Source organism: Triturus cristatus, chromosome 2_1 (genome assembly GCF_964204655.1).
Source record: "Triturus cristatus chromosome 2_1, aTriCri1.1, whole genome shotgun sequence".
In the NCBI taxonomy this organism is placed as follows: Eukaryota; Metazoa; Chordata; class Amphibia; order Caudata; family Salamandridae; genus Triturus; species Triturus cristatus.
The window spans coordinates 877,804,204-877,817,674 of NC_140581.1; the positions used below are offsets into that span (position 1 = coordinate 877,804,204).

At 45.9% G+C, this 13,471-nt stretch overlaps 1 protein-coding gene across 1 annotated transcript in view; it reads left to right on the forward strand.

The window, feature by feature from the left end:
- The window catches only part of LOC146866021 (transmembrane channel-like protein 1), a 367,836-nt gene that overhangs the window by 150,291 nt on the left and 204,074 nt on the right, over positions 1–13,471 (forward strand). The window contains exon 9 of the mRNA XM_085640218.1: positions 9,813–9,957. Coding sequence (XP_085496344.1) covers positions 9,813–9,957 — 145 coding nt within the window. The remainder of the gene's footprint in view (positions 1–9,812; positions 9,958–13,471) is intronic.

The following is a 13,471-nucleotide window of genomic DNA, read 5'->3' on the forward strand; positions in this document are numbered from 1 at the left end:
GTTAAACTTGGAGCCAGATTTGGTAAATCCTAATATTATGCGATCTAGCCTGGCTAAATAGGAGTTTAGCTCATCATCAGATCAGAAAAATATCTTCTACATAGTACAATGAATCTAGGTCAATTCACATAGAATTGACACAATATGGTCAGCAAACAGTCCTGGATTGTTCTTATACCCCAAGGGTAGTTCATAAAAGCGAAGTTGAAAGCCTAGTGCAGACAAGTAAGTCCAATCCCTGCTTTCAGATGCTATATTCTGGCTGAAAAACAAAGTTGAAAATATCCAAGGTTTTTATGAACTATATCATTTATAAGTACCATACTGTGTGTATTTTTAATAGCAAATGTGCATGTATGACTACTTATCTATAGTCAAAGGCTATACAATTGGAATGATCCGGTTTTTCAGGAAAAAGGGGGATATTCATTTGGGAGACACAGGGTTCAATTACTCCCTGGTACTATAATCATGAGAGTATTTCTTTAACATGTACTTTAACATCCCATTTTATTTAGTTTTGTCGCTACAATTGTGGACTGGACTGTATGGCTATATCATGATGAGGAGAGTCTTTATCCCAGCCATCGTGATTGCAATATAAAGTTGGGCTAGTGCAAGAGCCCAATTTGCTGCATAGGTTTGTTTGACCTCATCAGGGTCAAGTGCAGAAAATGATGGTATTATAACTTCCTCACCTTGTGGGGATGTTCGTACAAACTATGGGGGTCAATCGACCTCTGCTAAAAGAATGGCGTGCGATAATGTTACATTTTCCCAGAATATTACCCGAATGGTGCGCTGTACGTCATCCTCAATTTGCACAGCCAAATTATATAATCTGCCTGGGGGGACTACTCGCCTATCTGTGGTTTCGACAGTAACATTTTGATTAGTTGCTTTCGCTTCCAGAAACTCCTGGAGATTCCAGCACACTATAATGACCTCTGCTGCGTTGTCAAGGAGAGTTACTGCTCACCTTCTGTTTAGGAGGAGAGTTCTCAGCGTTTGTGGGATATTTTGCTGTTATTTTCTGAAATTGGGGCTTAAATTGTGGAGGTTTCCCCTCTTTTATCTTCACGTCAGACGAGCGTTGTGAGTTCTTTTTTGGTTTCATGTGCTCTTCCTGTCTGTGCTCGGAATGCCCTGCTCTCTCGCATTGTTTTTCAAATGAGTCCTGAAAGGAACAAGAAGGCTGAGTACCACAAAGGTGATAACTATCAGGTGCTTTCAATTGTGTGCGATCATGCAAAATATAGCATCTTTCAGAGGGCTCTGATGGCGGAGACCTAGCTTTTTTTTTAGGTTTGGGTTTGTCACATCGTTTTTTAGCAAATTTCGGGTTCTGCTTGGCAGAGGCCTTGTCGGAACCAGGCTTACCAAGCTGTGGTTTATTTGGTCTGACCCCCAAATTATTGCAACCTTAAAAAGTAGATACTTCAACAATATTAATAGGTATCTCACATTCCTGGTTGACTGGAGCAACCTGTATAAGCCGCTGACATATAGCCAAAGATGCTGCGTCACCGTAAATGTTTGACAGAATCATTGAAGAGACCATGCGAAATTTTCACATTAATTTCATCCCCAAATCTAGGGCAGCAGCTGGCCCTTGTTCTGTATTTGTTTTAACACTTCTGGCAAGACTGACATACTCGGAGTACCATGCGTGATGGTATAGACTGTAGCAAAGACTGTGCCCCAAGTGGCGCAGTCACTTATTCGGGGAACCATCCAATGGGGTAAGCACATAGCTAATATTCTATGCTTCTCTTGTGGTCCTGTAAGGGAAAGTATGGCTCAATCTGATCAATTTTTGGGCTATCCAAAAAGGAATTTCCTCATGGTTCGCAGGAATTTTACCCATTATTGAATGAACAATTACAGGACATATGGTAGATGCCACAGGCAACTGTAGTTGCCCCGCGAAAGCTGTCTTTGCTGGGATAGTCATTAAGGTACGCACAAAATATTGAGTTAAGCTTCTATATAGTCTAACTAGACCAGTGTACAATTGCTCTAGCTTATTAACATTGAGATTTCGTTATTAAGGGCACCCGTGTGTATATGACTAAGTACGTGTATTATGGCACCTTGGAACCAATTTTGATGTTCCCAATGAGGCAGTGGAATTTCTAAGAGCTGATATGCTCTGTAATTTTGCAGTGAAGCAACATCAGTGTATTCATAAATTGTCTGTGTATTAGCATGCACAGCTGGAAAACTGACCCAAGAATAAAAAACTTCTAAACGATAGGCATTGTGGGCCTCAACCACAACGATGATGTCACCATCGGCAGTGCCAAGGCCTTGAAACTTTAAATGCACATAGACAGCAGGTCTGCAATTGTCAGCAATAGGTATAAGCTGTGGCGCCACCTTTAATAAAACTGTAATGGAAACAGGGTGCAAGCACTAATATGCGTAATCCTTTTAAATGTTCAAGCTTGAACAACCAACAGAAAAAATTAGGTGCTTCTTACACTCCGGTGGAGGCTTATGCCCCAACACCGTGAATGACTCCCGAGGGGATGTAAGGGTACTAGAGGCACACACAAGTACTTCTCAGGAGACCTGTTAAATTAGTACCTGGCCAATGTTGGTGGAGACATATCGTAGGGATTCTGCTGGTAAAGGACATCAGAATGTAGGGACTGAGTCTTTCTACAACATCAGTATCTGTTGTCCCAAATCCTGGCTAGCTCACAGCGCCTCACCTGAACTCCTTACCTTCCCAGACTAGTAGGTGATTTGGGCAACCTAGAACATGACCCTCTAGTCCCCAAAGGAACCGTAGAAACAGATCATCACTATTCGTCTCTCACTCATGCATGTCCGTAGCAAATAAAAGAAACAAACAAAGAAAATGTACAATTTATTTATTGAAACTATCATAATCTACTATGATGTAAATGTGCTGCGATCACTAGGCAGTTGAAACTAAACAAAGTAATTAGGATTACTATCAGGCTGTATAAAATAAACATCTCAACCATGGCAAATTATCTTTCTGTCTATGCCTGTTCTTACTGTAGAAGCACAGGAATAGGCAGCAGACCGCATGCCTGGTGCATGTAGTTAGGTGGTCTGCATCATGAATGTAGACTCAGTTGCCCCTCCGCATCCAGTGATTGCGCGCCTGCTCAATTACAGAGACAGAGATCTAATTTTACGGCTGTTCCGTGCCGGGAGCCCTTGGACCTAACACGGGCATACTATCAATGCCTACCCCCAACTACATAACTGAGGTCCAGAGGCGTCGCAGCACTTTCGGATGGTCTGATGTGAGACTGGCATGGGCCCAACCACTGAGCAAGCTGCTAAAAAGTGAGCGCAAGTAGTGGCAGAGGTCTTGCTGCATGGTGTGAATTGGTTTCAGACTTTTGTGCCTGACACCGACCAGCAATCTGTACTGGATGCTCCCAGCTCTGTGGCCTCGGATGGGGACTACGCCACTGCCTTGATAAGGTCACTCCAACAGGTAACTCTGGAATAGGGACTCTTCACATGCAGGTGAGTGAACTGATTTGTGTCCTGATTGGGAAGTGTTGAAAGGTGTACTGGTTTACTGCTAGGCACTTGGAGGGTGGATTGTGTTATGTGACAAATTGGGGGCATTTATCTTCCCCACAAAAGCCCAGGATGCTTTTGACCACGTCAGACACTGCCTTGTACATCTCTTGGCCGGACCTCCACAGACTTATGCAAGGACTGTTTTATATTGAAGGCACACGTTCACCACATAATGCCTAGTTGGGAATGTTCTGGCACAATGCCTGTTGGCCAAGTAAGTGGGAGCTATTCTTTTATTTTGTGTTTGGTTGTTATTAGGGGCTCTGCAGGGTGGCAATGAGGGGAGACGTGGGTTCTGGGTCATGCACTAATTACTACTGAGTCTCCAGGCCGAGGCGCTTTCTACCTTTGATGGTTATTACAGATAATGCATTAATGTGGAATATTAGGGGGATGGCGACTCCAATACGCCATCACAGGATCTAAGCCTACCTCACAAGGAGACATATTCATTCGACATGTTGTAGTGTTCTTTCCTAGAATGAACTTCCATGTTGCTACGTTACGCTGTCCAGAATGTAGAATGGACCTGAGAAGAAGAATGTAAGCAACTTGTCAGTTGACAGTTGCAGGTCCTGGATGCTGGATGGGGTCATTTATCTGCTTACTAATTCTACAAATAAATCTGCATTTTAAATTACGCTAAGCTGCAACCTTCCTCTTCTTTACACATGTCTACAGGAGACAAAACTTACCACCACTAAATTAGACAAAGTCTCCAGCTGCTGGAGCGGACAGATAATAGTACTGGATATTCCATGTTTGCAAGGGGAGTCATGACATAGATAGCCCCTGGAGTCCCCTTTGGTCAGAGTAGATCAGTGGTGGACCCGAATGGCCACTTTTTGATACTGGAGGGGGCATTGGATGGGCTTTCTCTATCCTTAGTTTCATTATGCGCACCTAATATTCTTCAGGGGGACTTCCTCCATACACTATCCCCAGCTTTACTCTCTCACAAGCCGCTGGCCTGTGGGATGGGGACTTCACAGTATACACTGTACTGAGAAAGATAGGTCAGTACCCCCTCTGTCTAGGACACAGGGTCTACAAGCCACCAAGCATTTTCAACAATAGACAGCCACCACACAGTTGCGTGATGTTTCGAGATAGATTGGGGCACCCGAGAGACACCAAATACTCATACTATGCTTTGGGACATCAGGTCCATACCAGGCAAGACTATGTTTTTTTGCAACAGGGAGTTTTGGCCCCACCTGCACGTCTCAGAGTATCTGGGGTAAACAAGGTCAGAACACAGCCCTCTTAAAGTGACATTTAATTGGGGAGAGGATAAGGTGCCAATCCCTGCCTGGCCATTGCGGACCGAGGTTTTACTCGACATGATTTTTAAGGATGTTATCTGCCTGCACCTGGCCTACTACTTTCTGGAGAATGATGGTTCTGTGTGTTCTAGGGTCTTGGAGTGGGATGCCATGAAAATAGTAACAAGAGGGCATTGCATTAAGACCTCATGGAGGAAGTGGGCTTCGCTCCTTCGAACTGTATTCGCCTAGGTGACATTGACTATAAGGAGGCTCTGACCCGTCAGCAGTCAATACGCGGATGGTGAAAGTCCAGGCCGCACATTAACCCTGCTCCTACACTCTGAGATCCCTAGGACTGTCATTAAAGCTACTTGCACTCCCACTGGTGGGATTGTGAATTCCCAAGCTGAGGTCTGTGAGGTTTTTGCAAAATATTATGAGACATTATACTCCCCCCCCACATATACTCCTCTAGAGCCCCTTTGGGCTTACATTGCTGGGACTGCCCTTCTTCGCCTTAATCTTCTTCAGTTCCAGGAACTCAAGTGATCGCTGTAGATAGAGAAGATCCAGGCAGCTGTAAGTCAGATGGCTCGCAATAAAGTCTTGGCTACTTATGGATTTCCAGTAGAATACTATGTCACGTTCAGGGCGACCCTGGCACCCGGGCTACTTGAGGTATATTGCAAAGCTCACCAACAGGGCAGATTGCCTGACTCTTTATGTGAAGCCCTCATTGTGGTTCTATGCAAGGCTGGTAGAGACCCCTAGAGGTGAGCTCTTACCACCCCCTATCAATGTTGAACATTGATTAGAAGATCTTGAGTAAAGTGTTAGAGAATCGATTGCTTCCGCTTCTCCAGGCAGTGGTACATACCGAGCAATGCAGGTTCATACCCCCACAGGGCCACCTCTGGAAATATACGTAGGCTGTGTCATATCATGGGGCAGTCGAGAGGTCTACAGAGCTCCCAGTCATGATCTCCCTCGACTTCGAAAACGATTTCGATACCTTTGGGTGGTCATACCTGCTGCATGTCTTGGAGGCCCTGGGAATGGTCCAGAGTTCTTGGGATGGGTGTGGCTGCTCTATGCTGCACCATGAGCCAGGGTGCAGATGGGATACTAAATATCTTGTCAATTTTCTGTAGGGAGGGGGACTCGGCAAGGGTGCTCACTGTCTCCTGTAATTTTCTGCACTGGCTATGGAACCCCTGACCACCCTACTACAAGCTAGTAGCCAGGACTGGGCATCTTAGTGTGGCCTCAATGGCACACAGTCCCATTATAGGCTGACGGCTTTCTGGTTTATGTGCGGGAGCCTGCTCGGGACCTCCCTGTTCTCTTTAATTTGTTGGACATATTTGGAGATATGATGGGACTTTGAGTTAATTGGGGTAAATAGTGTATCTTTTCCCTGCAGGTGGTGAGCTGGGAGGAGGTGGCGAGACTGGAATTTGACCGTCTCCCTTGTTGACCCGAGACTTACTGGTACCGAGGGGTCATTGTTGATCACACTGACAAATATCTCCTGGACAGAAAGTGGTCTTCTGGACGTGCTTGCCCCTGTCCCCTATGGGCAGGGTCTCTATAGCAAAAATGTTAACATTTTCACATCTCTTCTACCTCTTGGCAGTATTGCCTGTGATCCCCACTAGGGCCTACTTTAAGGACCTGAGGAGCCACCTGTCTAATTTGGTACAGGGAGGGACCCACCAACGAGACTATTCGTACACTACCACATCCAATTTTGGAAGGTGGTTTGGGAGTGCCTGACCTTGAACCCTGCTTTGTGGCAGCACAGTTGCAATGGCCCATGCGATGCTTAATTGGTGATGCTGTGGGCGAGGGTAAATTGGTTGGCAATTAACTGAATGGTCTAGGGATACTGGAATGTTTAATGTGGCCTAGAGGCCTTTCCAGGGGTATTAGCAGACTGGTGTGTAATGCGATGCAGTGCTGGAACAGATTTATTCATCCACGTCGAGGCACACCGCCATACGCCCTTCAAGCGCCAATATGGAGCATGGCTGGGTTAAGGGCTGTGCTGGCCACCCATGACACCACACCTTGCTGTGAGGTGGGAGTGAATTGCCTCAGTGACTTATACACCACAGGAAACTTGAGCTCCTTTCAGGAGCTACAGGACTGCACTATGTTGGGAGCTGGCCAATTCCTATGTATAATGCCTTGATACTCAAGAAGTGGAACATCTAGACAGTGGGACTGGAAGACCCAGCAATTCATGCTGAATTGCAATATATTCTGATGCATGGATTGGGTTGCATAGCTGTTACAGTGCTCAGATGGGACACATGTCTGTGTACCATGCTGACTCCTGAGCAGTGGGGGATGACACTTGCACAGGTGAAACGTGTTTTCTCGCAATGTTCTCTTTAAGTAACGCAGTTTCATTTTTTGCATCACACTTAGCTCACCCCACACTGTCTTCACAGACTGTTCCTGAGAGTGACTCCAGCCTGACTTAGATGTGGTCAACATCATGCAACTTTTATTTACATGGTGTGGGAATGCCCCCCATTGCTGCAGATATGGGGACAAGTCGTTACCCATATTGCAAATATCATTGATGTGTAACCATCGGTTGATCCACTAATTTACCTGTTAGGTATCATAAAACGCACGAGTTACACTAAACATTACTTGAAATTAGACAATCTGGCCATGGGCCTCTTCAATCAATCAATCAGTGACACTTATAAAGCGCGCTACATACCCGTAGGGTCTCAAGGCGCTGGGGAGGGGGGGTGCCGCTACTGCTCGAACAGCCAGGTCTTCAGCTTCTTCCTGAAGGAGAGGTGGTCTTGGGTCAGGCGCAGGTCGGACGGGAGGGAGTTCCAGGTCTTGGCGGCCAGGTAGGAGAAGGACCTTCCTCCTGTAGTCGCTCTTCGGATGCGGGGGACGGCGGCGAGGGCGTGGTTGGCTGATCGGAGGTGGCGTTTGGGAGCGTAGAAGTTGACTCGGCTGTTGAGGTAGCTCGGGCCTTGGTCGTGTAGGGCTTTGTGTGCGTGGGTGAGGAGGCGGAAGGTGATTCTCTTGTTGATGGGGAGCCAGTGAAGGTCTCTCAGATGCCCGGAGATGTGGCTGGATCGTGGGATGTCGAGGATGAGTCTGGCTGAGGCGTTTTGGATCCGCTGGAGTCTCTTCTGGAGCTTGGCGGTGGTCCCGGCGTAGAGGGCGTTGCCGTAGTCCAGTCGGCTGGTGACGAGGGCCTGGGTGACGGTCTTCCTGGTCTCTGAGGGGATCCACCAAAAGATCTTTCGTAGCATGCGTAGGATGTTGACGCACGCCGAGGAGACGCTGTTGACTTGCCTGGTCATGGAGAGGGAGGAGTCCAGGATGAAGCCCAGGTTTCGTGCATGGTCTGTCGGTTTGGGCGCGGTGCCCAGGGCGGGAGGCCACCAGGAGTCGTCCCAGGCGGAGGGTGAAGAGCCCAGGATGAGGACCTCCGTCTTCAAGCGCCTCATAGCGATGTCATGTAAAACCCTGCAGCCAAACGGCTGAGACTGATGTTATGACAAGGGAAGCATGCCTGTGGGCTGGAGGTGGGTTTGCCACCCTCTGGGATACCTATGTACTTAAGCTACTGGATAAGCTGGATGCCTCCACATGATCATGGTTGGATTTAGGATTGCATCCAGCTCCCTACTCTCCCTTAACTGATCGCCAACATAGGACATTTACGGAGTCCAGGGGTGGAACCTTGTTGTCCCCCTCCATACATCACATAAGAGATGTGACCCTTGCCTTCCCCTTTTCCACAGATCGGCTGCAGAATGGGTAGGAGAGTGTCATCTCATGCATGACCAGTACATGATGCTCCCGCTGTCTCCCCCTCTTACCCCACTTAGCCAATTCCCCTGGTTCGCCACTATCGCCCCCTGATTCCCGGTATTGTTGTTGATTGTTTTAGATAATACACTTTATCGGTCACTATTGTTGAATAAGCATGAATTGTGGGCACCTTTACACAGAGTGCCAGGTGATATTTTTTCCCTCTGTTCCAAAGGAATTGGGTCTTCTGGGCATTGTTTTGTACAAATGTTCCTTGGAGATGCCTCATACTTTCATTTTTATCAGGCTGGGACTTTTACTATTGTGTGCCCTGATGTGGCCGATATGCCTGTTATATTATAGCAATGCTTTCAATGTTGTACTTCCATGATGTTCAAATCCCAATAAAGACATATTTATCAAAAGTTATTAGTGAAGGCTGAATGTCAGGCTCTGAGGGTGTTCATTCCAGGACCGGTCTCTCTGATGGAATTCTCCTCTCTGCCCCCAAAGGGACAAGACACATTTATATGATGAGAGCTACTGTTTTGGAAATCTGCTACTGTGCTACCATGTTATTTCTAAAACGTTAGGAGACATTGCTTACCGTGCACAGAAAACAGTACGTCATGTTGTTATGTATTCTAGGCAAGCTTGGATAAAATGTGCAGACTGAATCCTGAGAAGAGTCACTGAAAAGCAAACAACATGTACAGTGTATTCCTAAAATAATGTCATGAAAACAAATGTGTTATGTGTGGCTGTTTGGGAGAACCAAAGAGGGCCCAGAAGGAAAATCACTGCAACACTTTACAACATAAGGCACATAAAGAAAGTGGCGTAGTGCCCTTCCTTTTCAGCAATTAGTTATTGCAAGCAGTGTATAAAATATTTTGTTTTCGTATGTATTTTACATTGTTATTTGTAATTTCGTGGGAAACTGCAAACATTTCAGCAAGCTTCCAAAACCCACACTGATGTAACACACAACTCATTTATGTGTAAATTATGAATAGATTGCACCATTGTTGGTTGTCAATACTTATGCCTATAACTTATCAAAATATGTTTTTAGATTTTTGGTACAGCGAAACGTGGAAACTCTTTCTCGCCCGGTCATTTATTTTTGATGACACAGTGTATATGTATTAACTCATACTATGTATCCGAAAATAGGATGGCAAAAAATGCAAATGATGAAGGCGGCGGGGATGACAACAGTTTTAATTTCAGCTGGAAAATGTATACAAGTTGGGATTACTTGATTGGCAACCCAGAAACTGCTGACAACAAGTTTGCATCAATCACAACTAGCTTTAAGGTAAGAGGGAAGCCTAGTGGGTTTGTTTGTACTGTCCTATATGAAATGCCATCTCAGATTTGCAATTAAACTTTATTGAAGTGCCAAAGACGATTGCAAAAGTAAAAGACAAACACTTCTTGAAAGTAAATATGGTTTTACCTTAATTTATCTATTTATCTACTTAATACAGGCAATTTAATAGAATAAGAAGCAATCCCAAAATGCATTAATAAATAAAGACCAGGAATAATAAAAAGACACTTGTGAGAAATTGCTTTGCTGGTTGAGGGGAGTGTGAGCCTTCTCATGCAGCAGCCACAATCCTCATCATGGTGAACCACAAAAGTCACTAAATTAACCTGTGCTTAACCTTCTGGTAGGTTAGCACAAAGACAGTCAGGCTTAATTTAGAGCCAATGTGTAATGTATTTATGCAGCACATCAAACAGTAATAAAGTAAAAACACAACACAAGAAAAATGCAAAAATTCCAGTCAGTAGAACCGGAGCTATGAAATTTTGAAGATGTAGGTAAGTATAGGGCCAAAAAGCACGAATTGCCACTTGTGGTTATCCGATCATGCAAGATTGGGTGAAAGTCACAAGTTCAGGCCGACCGCGATGGAGTGTAGGCCGGATACAAGGACCAAGTTAGTCCCGCTGCAAGAGTTACCTTCTAAAGTCCAAGGCAAAGAGTTCCGTTCCTTGAGGAGGAGGAGGCTGTGAGGAGCAGGGAGAGTGTCACTGATGCTCGTCACTGTAGAGCGAAGAGCAGGCCAGGTATCACGGATGGGCGTCGATGTAATGCGAAGATCTTGTCACAGACAGCCATTGCTGTAGATTCATGTTGGAGTTCACCAAGGGCTGTTGATGCTGTGGCGCGAAGTGCACCTTTGGCGTTGCTGGTCATCACTGATGGACGTCGTCACAGGAAGAGTTGGGTTTAAAGGAGCTTTGCACTGGTGGGCGGCATGATCTTGGAATGAACAGGCCCGTTCGCGGTTGCAAAGAGACCAAAACTTCAGGATTTCTCCTTTTCTTAAGGGAGGAGCTCAACTGATACCACGAAAGGGTACAGGACATGAGGGGCACCTCGTGAGGATCAGGAATTCACACAAGCAGAGGCCAAAATGGCAAAGGAAAGTCCCTTTGCAGGTCAAGTAGCAGGTTCAGGCAGCAGGTCAGCTAGGCAGATGCAGGAAAGACTCATGAACTTGTTATGGCCCTGTAGCTCAGAACAGGAGGTCAGTCAGCTGACCCATGGAGTCAATCCAGCCTGTGATTAAGGGTGCAGGTCCTGTCTTCCTTCTCAGTAAGCAGGGCAGCAGAGTAGTAAAGTGAAAGGGCAGCAGAGTGCCAGCTCTTCTGGCAGCAAAGCAGCACAACAGTCCTTCTTCTGTATTATCCACAGGTCCAGGAGTGTACTGAAGAATGGGTCAACCACATCCCGCCGGACCTGAAATTGCTCAATTGGCTTCCTTTTAAGTCAAGGATCCACCTAAAGATCGCTTGTATGACCCATAGAGCACTACACTTCAACACCTCACTCTACCTGACAAACAAGCTGGAATTATCTGGTGGCTCCAGGTCCACAAGGAGCACTGGCACACTGCTGCTCAAGCCAACGAAATTTAATACGCTTAAAACCTACCATCGTACATTCTCTGGCATCGCCCCGAGAATCTGGAACTCCCTTCCAGTGGAAACAAGATTGATTCCCTCTACACTTGCCTTCAAAAGGGAAGTTAAAGCTCTACTAATGATCAATGCGCTGATCTAGATGCTTTTCTCCTCTTTACTCTAGCTTACTGAGTACATATCATTTGTTGCGGCCCAATGTTGCCTACCATATTGTATTGTTTGCTTTTGATGTTTATTGCCCTACTTTTCGCTCTCACCCAGCCTGCCTCCTATGTCCACCATAATGTCATCTTGCGCCTGTTGTATATTTTGCCATTGTTACCTTGATTTGTCTCCCCTAGCTGTTTTCCTATGTCTTACCCAGCCGTATGTAAAGCGCTCTGATACCCACTTGGGTCATGTTCGCACTATACAAAACTTTAAATAAATAAATAAAAAGGGCCCTATTTTTATACCTGGTACCTTCTTTGAAGTAGAAAAATTTTCTCGAATTCTCGTTGAAGTGCTTGACGTTTCATGCCCTGGCCCCTGGCTGTCCTCATGAACAATGCAGGGGTGCCAAGTTTCTGTAAAAAACACTTTTTGCCTTATTTTTGGCCTTGAACTCAGTTCTTTATGCTCCCACTATTTATTCCTGTTTACACTCTAGTACATTGTGTTTTCCTGATGAGGAGTGTAGTCTCTAACCACTAGATCACCAGGAGAAGGTGGAGCTAAAGGATTCATGTTGGAGTTCACCAAGGGCTGTTGATGCTGTGGCGCGAAGTGCACCTTTGGCGTTGCTGGTCATCACTGATGGACGTCGTCACAGGAAGAGTTGGGTTTAAAGGAGCTTTGCACTGGTGGGCGGCATGATCTTGGAATGAACAGGCCCGTTCGCGGTTGCAAAGAGACCAAAACTTCAGGATTTCTCCTTTTCTTAAGGGAGGAGCTCAACTGATACCACGAAAGGGTACAGGACATGAGGGGCACCTCGTGAGGATCAGGAATTCACACAAGCAGAGGCCAAAATGGCAAAGGAAAGTCCCTTTGCAGGTCAAGTAGCAGGTTCAGGCAGCAGGTCAGCTAGGCAGATGCAGGGAAGACTCATGAACTTGTTATGGCCCTGTAGCTCAGAACAGGAGGTCAGTCAGCTGACCCATGGAGTCAATCCAGCCTGTGATTAAGGGTGCAGGTCCTGTCTTCCTTCTCAGTAAGCAGGGCAGCAGAGTAGTAAAGTGAAAGGGCAGCAGAGTGCTAGCTCTTCTGGCAGCAAAGCAGCACAACAGTCCTTCTTCTGTATTATCCACAGGTCCAGGAGTGTACTGAAGAATGGGTCAACCACATCCCGCCGGACCTGAAATTGCTCAATTGGCTTCCTTTTAAGTCAAGGATCCACCTAAAGATCGCTTGTATGACCCATAGAGCACTACACTTAAACACCCCACTCTACCTGACAAAAAAGCTGGAATTATCTGGTGGCTCCAGGTCCACAAGGAGCACTGGCACACTGCTGCTCAAGCCAAAGAAATTTAATACGCTTAAAACCTACCATCGTACATTTTCTGGCATCGCCCCGAGAATCTGGAACTCCCTTCCAGTGGAAACAAGATTGATTCCCTCTACACTTGCCTTCAAAAGGGAAGTTAAAGCTCTACTAATGATCAATGCGCTGATCTAGATGCTTTTCTCCTCTTTACTCTAGCTTACTGAATACATATCATTTGTTGCGGCCCAATGTCGCCTACCATATTGTATTGTTTGCTTTTGATGTTTATTGCCCTACTTTTCGCTCTCACCCAGCCTGCCTCCTATGTCCACCATAATGTCATCTTGCGCCTGTTGTATATTTTGCCATTGTTACCTTGATTTGTCTCCCCTAGCTGTTTTCCTATGTCTTACCCAGCCGTATG